The sequence below is a fragment of the Propithecus coquereli genome, unplaced genomic scaffold (assembly GCF_000956105.1).
Source record: "Propithecus coquereli isolate 6110/MARCELLA unplaced genomic scaffold, Pcoq_1.0 Scaffold12, whole genome shotgun sequence".
Taxonomy (NCBI): Eukaryota; Metazoa; Chordata; class Mammalia; order Primates; family Indriidae; genus Propithecus; species Propithecus coquereli.
The window spans coordinates 9484531-9498887 of record NW_012136080.1 but is presented as its reverse complement, the minus strand read 5'-3'; the positions used below and the strand labels follow the sequence as shown (position 1 = coordinate 9498887).

General features: G+C 39.6%; 2 protein-coding genes across 2 annotated transcripts in view; one reads left to right on the top strand and one right to left on the bottom strand.

The window, feature by feature from the left end:
- Positions 1-6427, bottom strand: part of UBA5 (ubiquitin-like modifier activating enzyme 5) — a 21252-nt gene extending 14825 nt beyond the window's left edge. Inside the window, exons 1-3 of the mRNA XM_012663311.1 lie at positions 5671-6427; positions 533-578; positions 297-418 (exon numbers count right to left, since the gene is read on the bottom strand). Coding sequence (XP_012518765.1) covers positions 297-418; positions 533-578; positions 5671-5831 — 329 coding nt within the window. The 5' untranslated portion in view covers positions 5832-6427. The remainder of the gene's footprint in view (positions 1-296; positions 419-532; positions 579-5670) is intronic.
- A 46-nt stretch (positions 6428-6473) lies between these two features.
- The window catches only part of ACAD11 (acyl-CoA dehydrogenase family, member 11), a 118368-nt gene continuing 110484 nt past the window's right edge, over positions 6474-14357 (top strand). Inside the window, exon 1 of the mRNA XM_012663299.1 lies at positions 6474-6723. Within this exon, the coding sequence (XP_012518753.1) occupies positions 6563-6723 (161 nt within the window). The 5' untranslated portion in view covers positions 6474-6562. The remainder of the gene's footprint in view (positions 6724-14357) is intronic.

Below are 14357 nucleotides of genomic sequence, written 5' to 3'. Positions count from 1 at the left end.
GATGTTTCAGTGTTTCACTCATACTATCAATTTAACAGCCTTCTTTCCTAAACTTCTATATATCTAAAACACTTAAGTCCAAATTGTGTATATACTACCTCAAACAATAAAGTTCCTGAACACAATTAGATGGTCTTTGCCTAATTAGCCATAATACCAGCTTTGGAATGGGTGGAGGTATGTCTCAACTCTTTTGAGTAGAAAGAATAACCTGGGTACACTACCAATCAATAAACTATTAGTAATGAGAAAACAATCGTAATTAGTACCTGATTTACTCCAGGACTTAGTAGTTCCCTATATGATAGGCAAAGAGAAATGTTTTTACCTTACCAATGCCACATCTTGTCAGCATTTCAGCAGTCACACTACCAACTCCACCAACACCTACTATTGCTACAGCAAAGGTACGGATTTTCTGTGCAATAGAAAATTATATGTGTTGGTTAATAAGTCTTCATCTGATATGTCACTAGAAATTATTTTCATTTACTGAAAATCATCTTCAAAAAACTGGAAAGCTTTATCATACCTCATAGTCGTTTACAATTCCCATTCGTTTCAGTGCCATCAAGCGGCTTAAAACAAAGAAAAAAGTTTTAAAGCTTACAATCTTTTAGGTAATAATGATACAGATAGACATACATCGTCACAGACAATAAACACCAAAGCTCAATCATTACTTATGTTTAAAAGAGGAAGACTCTTACAGCTGGCTTCTACCAAACGAAACTAAATTACCTGGGTAGCTTTAAAAAGTCTCCCAGGTGTTCAAAGATTTTTTTTTTTTTTAAAGCTCCACATATATTCTAATGTACAGCCAAGATTGAGACCTCCTGACTTAAATGTTAAGGGACAAAGTGAATTTCAACACTTTTCTATACTTTGGTAGTATAAGTAAATTTTTAATGTTTAACACTCAGATCTCCATCATCAGAATAAACTCATGGCTGGAATTCCACTCACTTGTTGCCTCTGCCCAAAATGGATGATGTCTACTTTCAGTAAGCACCCATTGTATACTGAGGATTCTAAATACTTTAGTTACTGCTAATCTGTTATTATCTTTGTAAATTTTAAAGTGTTTTATATCCATTACCATCATATCTGTAACTAAAACGCTAACATTGTTATTTCTTTTCAGTTTTAGGCATTATTTGAAATCACATTTCATCCCACTGCAAACAGACATTTCCCATCCCACCAACCTCCCAATACTGCTATATGGTCATCTTGGTTAGATGTTAACTGCTCACAACTGGGCCATGAAATATATTAGAACTTATCCTTTCCTCTATAACCCCCACCCCTGAAGTTAATAACTGTTTCTCCTTATGCTTAATTTCCTATGTATTTTCACAAATTCAATGCAAACTCTCCACTAGTCCAAAATTCCTCTAGATGCACTCATGTGCATCAGGCATTCTATCAGTTTCATCTTCTTAAAGATGTACCTCCTAGAATCTCACATGGTATTGCTCGACTTACTGTGCATACAGCTCCCTTCCTAGGATCTCCCTTCATCATCATACTACAAATTCTCTTCATTTCTTTAGCTTGTATTAATCCTCTGCTTCCTGTGTCCTATAGCTCAGTGGTTCTAAAGTTTCTATGGATCATCATAAGCAGCACCACCTGGGAATTTGCTAGAAATGCAATAATCACCCGCTGAATCAGAAACCTTGGATGTGGAGTCTAACAATCTATTTTAACAAGCCCTCCAGCAATTGTGATGCACATTAAAGTTTGAAAGCCTCTGTTATAGATTATTTCTTAACTTGTTCTCTTCTTATGGTTAGAACACCTTCCAGTAGCTTTGCAAAGGGTGCGACAGAGGTAAATTTTGATAACTTGCATGTCTGAAAGTGTTCTTTATCAAAATTCTATTCTTTATAAAAATTACAAAGGGTATATATTTGTGGAAAGCTACATATACACACACACACTCTTGATAGTTTAACTTGATACAGAAGTCAAAAGTTGGAATTTTCTTTCAAAATTTCTAAGGTATTGCTCCAGTGTCTCCTGGCTTCTTAATGTGAATCTTTTAATCCGTTGTGCTGAGTACTTAATGTACCCTTTCAAAATGAAAACTCAAGTTTTTCAGTTCTGGGAAAGTTCCTTGAAGAACTGGATTTCCTTGTTTGGTCTTTCCTGGACTCTTTCTGGACAGTCTATTATATTTTCTATAATTTGGAAGGAAGTTGGACCACCTGGACTTGTCCTTTACTCTTATTTTCTTTCTCTAATTTTCCATCATTTTAGTTTTCTGCTCCATCTTCTGATTTCTTTCATTTTCCAATCCTCCTACTCAGATTTTCGTATCATTACCATCTCCATTTGCAACAATTCTTTTTAATCATCTGAATGGTACTTTTTATTGTGCCTTGTTCCTATACCATTTGTACAATATCTGAAGATACTAATGATAATTTGGGGGCATGTGTTTCTCTTACATAGTCTATCCAAGTTGCTATTTTTATTTCTTTCATGTTAGGAGCTTCTCTCATCCTTTGTTCTGTTCATATTTAAGAGTGGGATACTAATAAAGGTAAGTCATAAGCAATACTTGTTTGACTTTGGGCTTCACTGTAGGATGAGCTGGTCAGGGTATTTAGTTGAGAAATCCACAATGTCAGTGTCTTTCAGTCTTTCTTCTTGGCTCTATCAGATTCCTTAGAGAAGAATCTTCCAAACTCTAAACTGAATTGAAGTTCCAACCTCGCTGACAGCTGTTGGAAGTTCAGTGGAGGAGCAAGGCTGGGACCCCTAGCATTCAGCATATAAACATTTAGTACCCCTTGCTTCAAATACAAAAACCTAACCCAATTATTAATAGAAATCCTCTATTTTACTTTCTCCAATGAATAAATCTCTAGTCTCTTCTCCTGGTAGAGAATGAACATTTGCCCAACTACCCACAATGAGGTAGCGGACATGAAACTCTAGTTCTTCAACACCTTTCAACTAAAAGTTTTTTAGCCCTACCTTAAGTCCTTCTGTAAGTACCTGTGCCTATTCCTGAGCCTTTTGAGGGATTCTGTTACAAACTGGGTTGTAAGTCTAACATTCAACTTCTTTGAATCTATTAAAATCAGTTATCTTTCATTTATCCATTTTCTAGTTTCCAAATTGTGTTACCAAAATTTTCAAGCACAGGGACCTAACCCTCCCCCACCAATTATTAATAGGAACACTTTATTTTTTCAATGGGGGTTTCCTTTTTAAAAATTCCTTTACTGTGAGTTTAGTGGGGTTGGGTAGAAAGCGATAGCAAATTCCTATGATCAATCTGCCATCTTTACCTTGATGTTCCCTTCAATCTTTATAAACAAACTTAAGAAAAATGTATAGCAACCCCCTTTTACAGATGAGGCAAAAGATTCAGGTTAATCAACTGCCCAAGATCAGCTAACTGGCAAACAGTATTCAGAGCTGGGTTTCTGAGCCAGGATTTGAAACCAGGTTTGCTAATCTCAAACTTCTGTTTGCCCCTCCACATTTTTATAATTATATTCTATACCACACAATTTCACAATTACTTGTGTTGTTGGATCATTATTTCACATGCATTTAGTCTCCCAAACTAAAGCAAAAAGGACTTTGAGGGTCAGAGGCTTTATATTTCCTTTGTATCACTTAATGAAATTAAAACAGTGTTGAACACATACAAACTGCTTTCCTGTATCTTTCAACAACCCTGTACTTTCCCTATCATAATTCTTACCACTGGTATTGCAATTGCATGTTTACCTTTCTATCTCACTCTCATCTGGCAAGCTCTGGAGGGAAAAGACCATGTCTACTTTGTATCCACAATGACTACCTATATGAAATACTCAATACAAGGTAAATAATACCATCAAGGAGGGCTGGAGATATAAAGGTGCCGAGTAAATAACTGCTGAATGAACAATTCAAAAAATTAAGGTTGACCTTTATTAAATTTCCATATACCAATGAACAGGTTTAGGTGTCAACTGCCATCTCCTATATAGCAATTTTAATAAGGGCAAATGTTGTAAATTAGATAGAAAATACTAAATGTTTACATTTGAGTTCTGAAAGTTTTGTGATTATTAATTATAATGTCAAGGGATCATCTCACCTTAAAATAATTTCTTAAAGATGACTTTAAATATGTGACCCATATTTCTTTGCTTTTCATTCTTGAAGGGAAAATTTCAAAGACTTCATTTGTAAAACTTAAAAATGTTTAAAGATATCAAATGAAATAGTTTCTACTAATTCTCATGGGAAATATCAGTTCATGCTTATTCAATCTAAAAATTTTGGATCATTAACCCTTCATATTTGGCAATATAGTTAAAACAAAGCACCCTAAAACTTCCACTGAGGTTTTGTATGTCACAAACAACTAAAACTCAATTTTGAAATCAAAACTCTCATGGTCTTTAAAGGGAAAGAGAAACAATAACATCTTCCCTATTTCCTCTACTTTAACACCATCCAGTTTTTAACGACACTACCTAATGGCTTATTTATTTTTACTGAGGAGACAGTTCCGTGTGAATTTTGGATTAAGACAAACCTGATAAGTCCAGGTCTTATTATTTACTACTATTTCTATGACCTGAAGTGGCTCTCTAAGCCTTAATCTTCTCACCTATAAAATGGGAGTAAAATAACAGTAGCAATCTCGTGAGGTTGTGGTGAGAAGAGACAACGCATATGAAGTGCTTAGTACATAGTAAAAATTCAATTAACTACTTGCTACTAAATACACTAAGCAATAAAGTCTTGTGCAAGCCTTACCATGTACAAGCACTACTCCAAAAGCTTTACATATACTGACTTTTTCAACCTTCACAACTATGACAGAGATAGTTATTACTATTATCCCCATTTAACAGGTGAAAAACTGAAGCAAAGAGGTTCAGAACTTGCCTAAGTTTACTCAGCTACTCAGAGAGCTGGGATCTGAATCCAATCAGTCCAGCTGTAGAGTCCTTACCCTTAACCATTGAACTATATTCCGCCTCCTGAATTAACGAGCCTTCTTAGGAAAGAAGAAAGGAGAGGGGCGGGCAGGCCTGGTAAAGTCGAATGATTTGAGATGTTAAGGAGCACCCCTAATATCTCAAAATTAAGGCTAACTCCGATCTTCCCCGCCCCACCCCCATTTAAGATACTCTGAGAAACCATTATGAAACTCAAAGTTTACGCTAAGCCAGTTTTACATCTGATGTCATCTTTTTAAGTTCTTACTAATCAGTCTTATGCAGAGCGAGGTAGACTAATAAAGGAAAAGGCGTTAGAAAACTGGATACTTAGGCACAGGAGCCGCACCATATGGCTGACTGACTTGGGGTTTTTAAGAAGAAAAAGAACATCATCTGACCAGTAATAAGACGTGGCCCTTCTGGGAGATGGACACGCTTGAAGTTCTGACTCCGGCAGGGCAAAGACAACATATGTAACCTAAACATTTGTACCCTCGTAATATGCTTAAATAAAAAAATAATAAATAAAAATTGATTAAAAAAAAAAAAGGCGTCCCTTGACCATATGGAAACGGGACCCAACCCCGCCCCCCCAAACCAAGAAAAGGGTAGCGCGAGTCGGTGTGAGCCGGACTTGGGGAGCCGGTCATGGGGACCGTGACATCGTTCGTCCCCCGCAACGCCTCTGATCCACGACGCAGGTCACCTGTAGGGATTGGAATCCACCACCTCTGGGCTCATCTTCTCGATGCGGGCCCGGCCGCCCACTCCGTCGCCTCCCCCAAGGACCCGCCGACTTCTCTCTTGGGCCAGTTCCCGCTCCAGCTCCTGTACCCGCTGCTGCAGCCGCTCCACAGACTCGGCCATGGCTGGGACTCCGGCCGCCAACGCTCCCAGCCCCGGCCTTCGTCGCCGCCGCCGCCCCACGCTGTTCGGCTGAGCCCCGGAGAGGTAAGTGAGGAGGCACCCAGCCGCCGACTTCCTAGCCCAGAGCCCTGAGGAAGTGCTCCCAGCGCCTAGCAAACAGACACGTCTCCGCCACTCCCAAGGGCTTTCCACGGTACCGTTTCCGGTGCGTCGTCGACATCGCTCCCCCTCACCAAAAACCCGTCTCTTTTTGCTTCCTTCTTCGCTGGATCGGCTAGACCAGGCCGCGGCAGGACTGGGGTCATAAGTGTCCAGAGCAGGCGTCCTGCGATGTTGCCTTTCTAAGCGGGCGGCCAGGAGAAACAGGATCTTTTATTCCTGGGCTCGAGGTCCTGACGGGCCCTTTTCTGAAACGGACCCTAGAGGTCTTCCGCCTGCCGGTGCATTAAATTCGGCTCTTGTAACGATGACTGTGGCTTTGCTTTCTTTAAAACTGAGGTCTCCAATTCTGAAGCTGACCGAAGAATTTAAATCAGAACACACATTGGGCTCTTCTGGCTCTTCACGACTAGATCTTAGGTCACGAGATTCATGGCAGGCGTTGCTCAGCAACGCGCTTGGAGCGTGCGTGATTGGCTGGAGCCAGTCCTCGCCTCGCTATAGGGCGGAGCTGCTGCAACCCTGACAGACGTTGACTTTCGGGACCTGTGGATTCTGCGTTTCTGTGGCTTATGGCGGCGGTCATGGAGGGAGGTGCTGCTGGCGAGGCTGATGCGGCCGAAGTGCTACCCCAGCACAAATTCGACTGCAAGTCCCTGGAGGGTTACCTAAACCAGCACTTGCCTGGCTTTGGGGCCGAACCCGGGGCCGCGCTGACGGTTGCCCAGTACAGGTATCGACACCGGCCCTCGCCTCCAACAGAAACAAATTTGTGTGTTGTGTTTTCCTTCCTTTGGTTCCTAGATTTACCCTATCCTGATTGCTTTTCCTGCAGTAACACACCCTGCAGGCAGGAGCTGCTATTGCCTATCCCCCTGTATTTGATTCTGCTGGGGTCTTTCCAATTGGAGGGCAGTAGTGGAAGCGCAATAATGTTCACCATTCTGTTATCGGAAGGTATCTTTGTAAAACGATGGAATTATATGCCTCGAGGATTCACTAAGGCAAGTGAGTTTGGAAGCTCTGTGGGAAATAGATGCCTTCTCTGACCTTTTGTGCTGCAGCCATTAGATCTTTTTCTGAGAAGCTGGTGTAATTACGTTTGATTGGTGGTATCCCCGGATGCCATGTTAATGGCATCAGATGGAGAATCCGAATTCGAATCCTAGCTCTTCCACTTAGCAAATCACAGCACCACTTTGGGCGTCATTTTTGTTTTTTTAAGCGAGGGTATGGAACTGTGTGAAATGATCCTGAGAGTACCGTTCCCCATCGTGAATCTGGCTTTAGTCTGATGTTTTATAATAGATAAAGTTTTAGAGCTTTATTCTAAAAATATTTTTATAAACACAAGGTTATAGAAAGAGTCCTGGCATTCAGAAAACCGGATCTGCCACTTACTATGTGGGAGTTTAAGTGTTAAGTAAACTCTGAGAACTAATGTGGTAACTTGTAATACCATGCCTGTTCTGATTGGTCCTGATAATGAAATGAAGTATGATAATATGGGCGAAAGGGCACGGCATACTGGTGGCATTTTATCACTGGCATTTATATTTTTTGACTACCGATTTTAGTGAAAATGGAAATGGTAAAGGAGATGAATCAGGGTTTTGTGGTGTAGAATTAAAAGGCCCCATGTCTCAGGATATATTGGAGGATGAAGGAAAAGGTGGAATAAAGAATAGCTGAGATTTTTAACCTAGAAGCCATGTGTTGTAAACAAACTAAAAAAGATCAAAGTTCAAATTTCAACTATTACACTTGCTGTGGAGTTTGGACAAGTTACCCTTTAGCATCAAGCCCTAATTTAAGGTTTTTAAAAAGTTATCTAACTGAAAGATACTTAATTCTGAACTAAGTTGAATGCTGAATAAACCATAATTGTGCTCAATAAATGAAATTAGTTGTGTCATAAAAATTGCTTCTAGAACTGTTATGTAAGCTTGATTAAATAAGTATGGAACTATAGTTCCCACAGAGAATACATATTCATTTCAAGAACACATGAAAAGTTTGTAAAAATTGAAGACATGTTAGGCCACAAAGGAAATCTCAAAAATTCTAAAGTATCAATCATTATATTCTCAATATGTGGGAGTTTTTTAAATGCCAAAATTTTAACAAAGGCAACTAAGAAATACATGTTTAGAAACTAATTGATTCAAAGATGAAAGAGCCAATAGTCAACACAGATAAGAATTTATCAAAGTTCAGCCTACAAAAATCAATTGCATTTCTCTACTTTAGCAACAGTTAAAATATAATTTTCAAAAATCTATAAGAGCATCAAAAATATAAATTACCTAAATATTAATCTAATAAAAGAAGTGGAAGACCTTTGTAGAAAAAGTGACAAAATCTTATTAGGACCTTAAAAAGAATTTTAAAAATTTAGAGATGCCATGTTCTGTAATAGTAAAATTCAGTATTGTAAATATTTCTTTTTCTTCCAACTTATCTATAAATTCATTTCAATGGCAATCAAAATCCTAATTTTTCCCTCTAATTTGAAAAATTGTTCCTAAATTTTATGTTCAAGAGTAAAGGGCTAAGAATAGAAGAAACACTCCTAAAGAACAACAAAATGTGAAATTTGAATTAAGATGGCATGATAGTAGCACAAAGATAGACCAGTGAAATAAAAGGGAGAGTTCACAAAAAGACCCACATGCTTATTGAATAATACATGACAGTGATGACATTGAGAGTCAGTGGGGGAAAGAGAAGGACTTTTCCAGAAATCATACCAGAATAATTGTTATCTAGTTGTATGAAAAAATAGAAATTAGATGCCTTACTCTACCTCACACAGTTCAGATGGATAACAGCCTTGAATGTGAAAGATAAAACTATAAATATTTGGAAGACATATATGAATTTTATAACTTTGGATTAAAGAAGAAAGAAATTCTTTAAAAAGACAAAAGTAGAAACCATAAAGGAAAAGACTGATAAATTTTCATTAAAAGACTTCTTGAAGTGAAAACACAAAGGCAAATATTTTCAGTGCCTATAATGGTTAAAAGATTAATATCCAGAATATAAATAACTACAATATCCCAACAGAAAAATGGGCAAAAGACTTGAAGATGCTTAACTTCATTCCAGGGCAGTAATAAGGGGAACACAAATTCCAGAAAACATTGAGAAACCATTTCACATCACCAGATTGATTTTGTTTAAAAATCTGACAATATCAAGCATTGGTAAGGATATTTGGGAGTCATTGACAAAGATATTTAAAAATATAAGATCAAAGAGGTTACCTAAAAAATGAGTCTACATAAAGAGATTTAGAGACTGAGTTTAAGGCACCCCAATATTAAGAAGTTGGAGAATGAAGAGGAATCTACAAAAGAGTCTGAGAAGGAGTGGCCAGAGAGATAGGGAAAAACCATGGTTGGTTTTAGTGACTTTGAAAAGCAGTGTTAGAGGAAAGATGGAAATAAAAGCTTGACTGAAATGGGTTTAAGAGGATAGGAGGAGGAGAATTGGAACAGGGAGTGTAAACAACGTTTCAGGAGTTTTTCAACAAATGGGGATAGAAATGTTTTAAGTGGAGGAGGAAGTGAGGACAAGAGAAGGCTTTAAAAAAATAACGGCATGTTTGTAGCTAATGGTAGTGATCTAGAAGACAGAAAAAAATGTGCAGGAGAGAGGCCTGGAAAGAAGTTCTTAAGAAGGCTGGAATCTAATTCAAAAGAGAAGGGGTTTTCCTTAGATAGGCATGTGAACATCCATTTATAGACTCTGGAGGGAAGATAATATATATGCAGTAGATAGAGTAGTATAAGCTTATGGAAGTCCTCATCTGATTGTTCCTATTTTCTTGTCGAAATAGTAAGCTAGGTAATTAGCTGAGAGTGAAAATGGAGAAGAAGATATTTGAGGTTTGAGGGGAGAGGAGAAATTATGAAATAGTCACCTAAGAGCATGGGAGAATGAATAGGCTAAGGAAATGTGATTGCCAAGTGGGGTTCACTGTGAGGTTCATGGTCATGAATTTGAAGCAAGAATAATTGTTTTAGTAGACATTATTGATGTTTTGCCCAGATCCTTTTGGATCCTTTATTACTATTTCCATGGATACTCTGCCTTTGCTGGGTTTTGCTTCTAGTAGCCAACATTTACAGCTCTGTGTTGGTGAACTGTCCTCGTGCTACTGGAGCCACTTTTGCCCCAACTGTTGTAGTTCCTGATATGGACCTTAACCAATAGTGATTTGGGAGTATAAAATCTCCATTAGCCTTGTTTCAGAGTCATATTTTAAATTCTGACACTGCAGAGCTGCCCCCCATACCTCCACCCCCACCCCAGTGAGATCAGGCTATAGCTACCCTTTAAGGCTGTGGCCCCCAACCCCTGGGTCGTGGACAGGTACCAGTCTATGGCCTGTTAGGGACCAGGCTGCAGAGCTCCGCCGCCCTCACCGTTCCCCCTGCCCCCCAGCCATCTGTGGAAAAATTGTCTTCCATGAAGCCGGGCCCTGGTGCCAAAAAGGTTGGGGACTGCTGCTCTAAGGGTCTTTGTTTTAGATCACACCTTGTTTGGCTTTCTCCCTTTCCCTGACCCTCTTTATCCCCAATTCCTTATTAGTTCCCCAAACTTTCCTTAATAAATCACTTGTGGTGCATAATTTTTTTCTCATGGTCTGTTTCTCAGGAACCTAACCTAAAACAAAATTATGGCTACGTGTTTGTTTCTCCAATTATATCCAGTTATATAAGCACAAGCAAAAAATTCAATTTAACCAGGATAAGTCTTTTGCCAAGCAAATATCATGAAGTAAGAAAAGGGCAAGTGTTTCAAAGGTGTATTCAAGGTAGTAGCTATGTAATTTACCATCAAATTTCAGCTAGTTAAGTGAGGGAGGATGTGATGGGGGAGGGGAGGTGAAGGACAGTATGATCAATAGGTGATAGGTCCTAGGATTGAAGGGTTGTTGGAATTGAGGTACTAGCAGGAGTAATTGGAAAGATAGGAGATCAGAGATAGAAATGCTTGAAAGGTAGCATTATACAGTGCTTGAACTGTTGATATTGCTAATGTGTATGTAGATAGAGTATAACTCTTAGAATGAGTGGCTGAGATAGTGCCAAGGAAAATACCACTGGAGGAGAAAAATTCAAGGAACTGACAGGCCTGAGTGTTAAAATGGACATCTGTGTGGATTTTGAAATCAATAATTAAGATAGGAGTAGTGTTAATGAGAGTCAATCAAACCAAAATCCTTAAAAAATGAGGGGAAGTGGGCCGGGCGCGGTGGCTCACGCCTGTAATCCTAGCACTCTGGGAGGCCGAGGCGGGAGGATCGTTTGAGCTCAGGAGTTCGAAACCAGCCTGAGCAAGAGCGAGACCCCGTCTCTACTAAAAATAGAAAGAAATTAATTGGACAACTAAAAATATATAGAAAAAATTAGCTGGGCATGGTGGCGCATGCCTGTAGTCCCAGCTATTCGGGGAGGATCGCTTGAGCCCGGGAGTTTGAGGTTGCTGTGAGCTAAGATGACGCCACGGCACTCACTTTAGCCCGGGCAACACAGTGAGACTCTGTCTCAAAAAAAAAAATGAGGGGAAGTGATCTGGGAGTTAGTAGGTGACTGCAATAAAAAAGGGCAGAGCTGGCAGAGTCACATGACGTGAGGTTCAAAGCTAGGGTGGAAGGGGTTTACACAGGAAGGACAGGAAGGAGAGCAAAGAGTCTGAAAGTGACAACAAGTATCAAGAGGGACACAAACTTCATCTCCAGGCTCACCAGATGTGAGAAAAATATCTACCACTTAAGAAGCCTACAAAGGAAATAGGGTCTTCACGAAATAGTCAGGTTTTAGTTAGAACAAGGAAGTTGGCCAGGCTTGATGGCTCATGCCTGTAATCCCAACATTTTGGGAAGCTGAGGCAGGAAGATCGTTTGATGCCTAGAGTTCGAGACCAGCCTAGGCAACACACCGAGACCCCATCTCTAGAAAAATAAAAATTAAAAAATAAAAAGGACAAGGAGGTAAAGGCTCTATTCAGAGAAGATATTGAAGCTGCATGGGATTATGAAAGATTATCAGTTTCACAGGCACAATGGAAGGGTATCAGGAGTCACTGGGGCAGAGGAGGAATAGGGAAATGACAAATGGCAACATGGAGAGCCTGAAGGGAATGGTAACACAGTAGTCCAGTGGAAACGGGAATGTGGGACTTCTCATGTTGATGGCATAAACAGGGGTGAGGGGCACAATGAGACCAGTTCTCGTGTTCTCAAGACGGCAGTGCTGTGAGAGATAGGACATGGGAAGGAGTAGGCTTATACTAAGTGCTCTAGGCTCACTCTTTTTTTTCAAATGATGCCAATTTTAAAATGCTTTGTTCTCTGACATGAAGTACACTTTCCACTTATTTACCCTATGGATAAAGTACAACTGTACTCTGTTTCCTTGTGTATATTTAGGTATTCAGAATGTCTAGCAATATATTTAAAAGCAGCTCAAATATGATTTAAAAAAAAAAAACTACCACTGAATTGACTTCCTGCAAATCAGAGTCCTTCAAATTTCATGAATGTGTGTTCATGCTCAAACTTCATGTTGTGTTTTGGTTGGCTTAGTCTGTTTCTGTAGTCATGGTTCCAGAAGAGACGCCTCCAGAGGATGAGCAACCACTTCCAGGGAAGCCCCTAGCAAAGCACGTAGCATGGCCCCTGCGCAAGGATGATATGCAAATTCATGAAGCATTCCATACTTTTAAAAAACAAAATAAATAAAGCAAACACATTTGAGATACTATTGGCATCACTATCAAAAGTTACTTCAATCTGTAGAAATCCAAAGAGCAAAGGGTGCAGGAGGGATGCCTGTGAGTTCAGATTTGCCAGGCTGGTTGTTATCCTTCATCATTGCTCACTCAATTTCATAAACCTGAATGAGCAAACCAAACTGGTTGTCAGAGTAGATAGATGGTGAAGGTCTGAGGCTGCTTGATATGAACGATTGTATTGTACTTGTTCAGAGTAGTCATGACAAGGAATGGTGTTAAAGAGCAGCAAATCCTGGATGTTTTCAAGTCTCTGGAAAAAGGGATAAGATATCTGCCTACATAGCTGTAAATACAACTGACTCCCTTATGAAGACTGATACTTTTTTTCCGTTCCTTTCTGTTGAAAAAATCCTGTAAGAATTTCTGAGTTTCTGAAGTTTGGAGATGCAAGTAGAGACACCCACTAGGATGATGCCATGTATCTGAGACTTGTTTATGGGTAAAGGGTTAAAAAAACTTTTTCTCCTTCTCTATAGACAAATTTAGTTAACTTTCTGGCCCCGTTATTCTGGAAACTTGGTAAAAGTGGCATATCCTCTGTATTTCCAGGCAACATTACTTATAGTAAAAAAACATCTATTTAATAAACTGCATCAGAACTGTAAAGTCTGTAAAGTATCTGGTGGGAAGTCACAGCATTGGGCTTCCTTAAGTGTAGCGAGTTCTTGCAATTGGTCAGTTCCCTTGCTAGGGCCCTGGAAGCTGTGCCCAGAGGACTGCTACTAGAGATAATGGCTCTTGTGGGGTATGAGGCTTTGCTATGGTTCGAATGTTTGTGTCCCCCCCAAAATTCATATGTTGAAATCCTTACCCTCAAGGTCATGGTGTTAAGAGGTGGGAGACTTTGGAAGATGATTATATCATGAGAGCAGAAACTCAAAATTGGGATTAGTGTTAGAAAAGAGGCCCCAGAGAACTGCCTTGCCCATCCACCATGTGAGGAAAGAACAAGAAGGTACCATCTATAAGAAAGTGGGTTCTCACTAGACATCAAATCTGCTGGTACCTTGATCTTGGATTTCCCAGATGCCAAAACTGTAAGAAATAAATTTCTGGTGTTTATAAGCTACCCAGTCCATGGACTAAGGCTTCTAAGCCAGGGTATGGCACCTGTGCTCACCTTTTGCCTGGAATCATTCCCTCAAACCTCAGCTGTCACCGAAGGGGAAGAGGGGGAATAGAGTAGACCCTAGACTGCCGCATGGATCATCGTGAGGACTCACTGAAGAAACTCATTTGGTGCTGCCATGCCAGCATACTGTGTTTCCTGTCTTCATGTTCTAAGTGAACTGATGCTAACTACGGGTGGCCTATTAAGATCTTGTGAGACTAACTGTCTAGTCCAAGTTTTCTCCAATCAAGTAAGTGTCCCTATCTGCACATTTAAATGTGAAGATTTTATCTTTGTTAATGGAAGTTGGACAAATTAAAAGTGCCACTTCTTAGGTTTAGATCAAGATATTTCTTTTAGCACCAAATGTCTTGTCTAAGTCCTAAACAGAAGTTGTGACCGTTGGCTCAATGATGATTTTTTTTTTTTTTTTTTAAGACAGAGTCTCA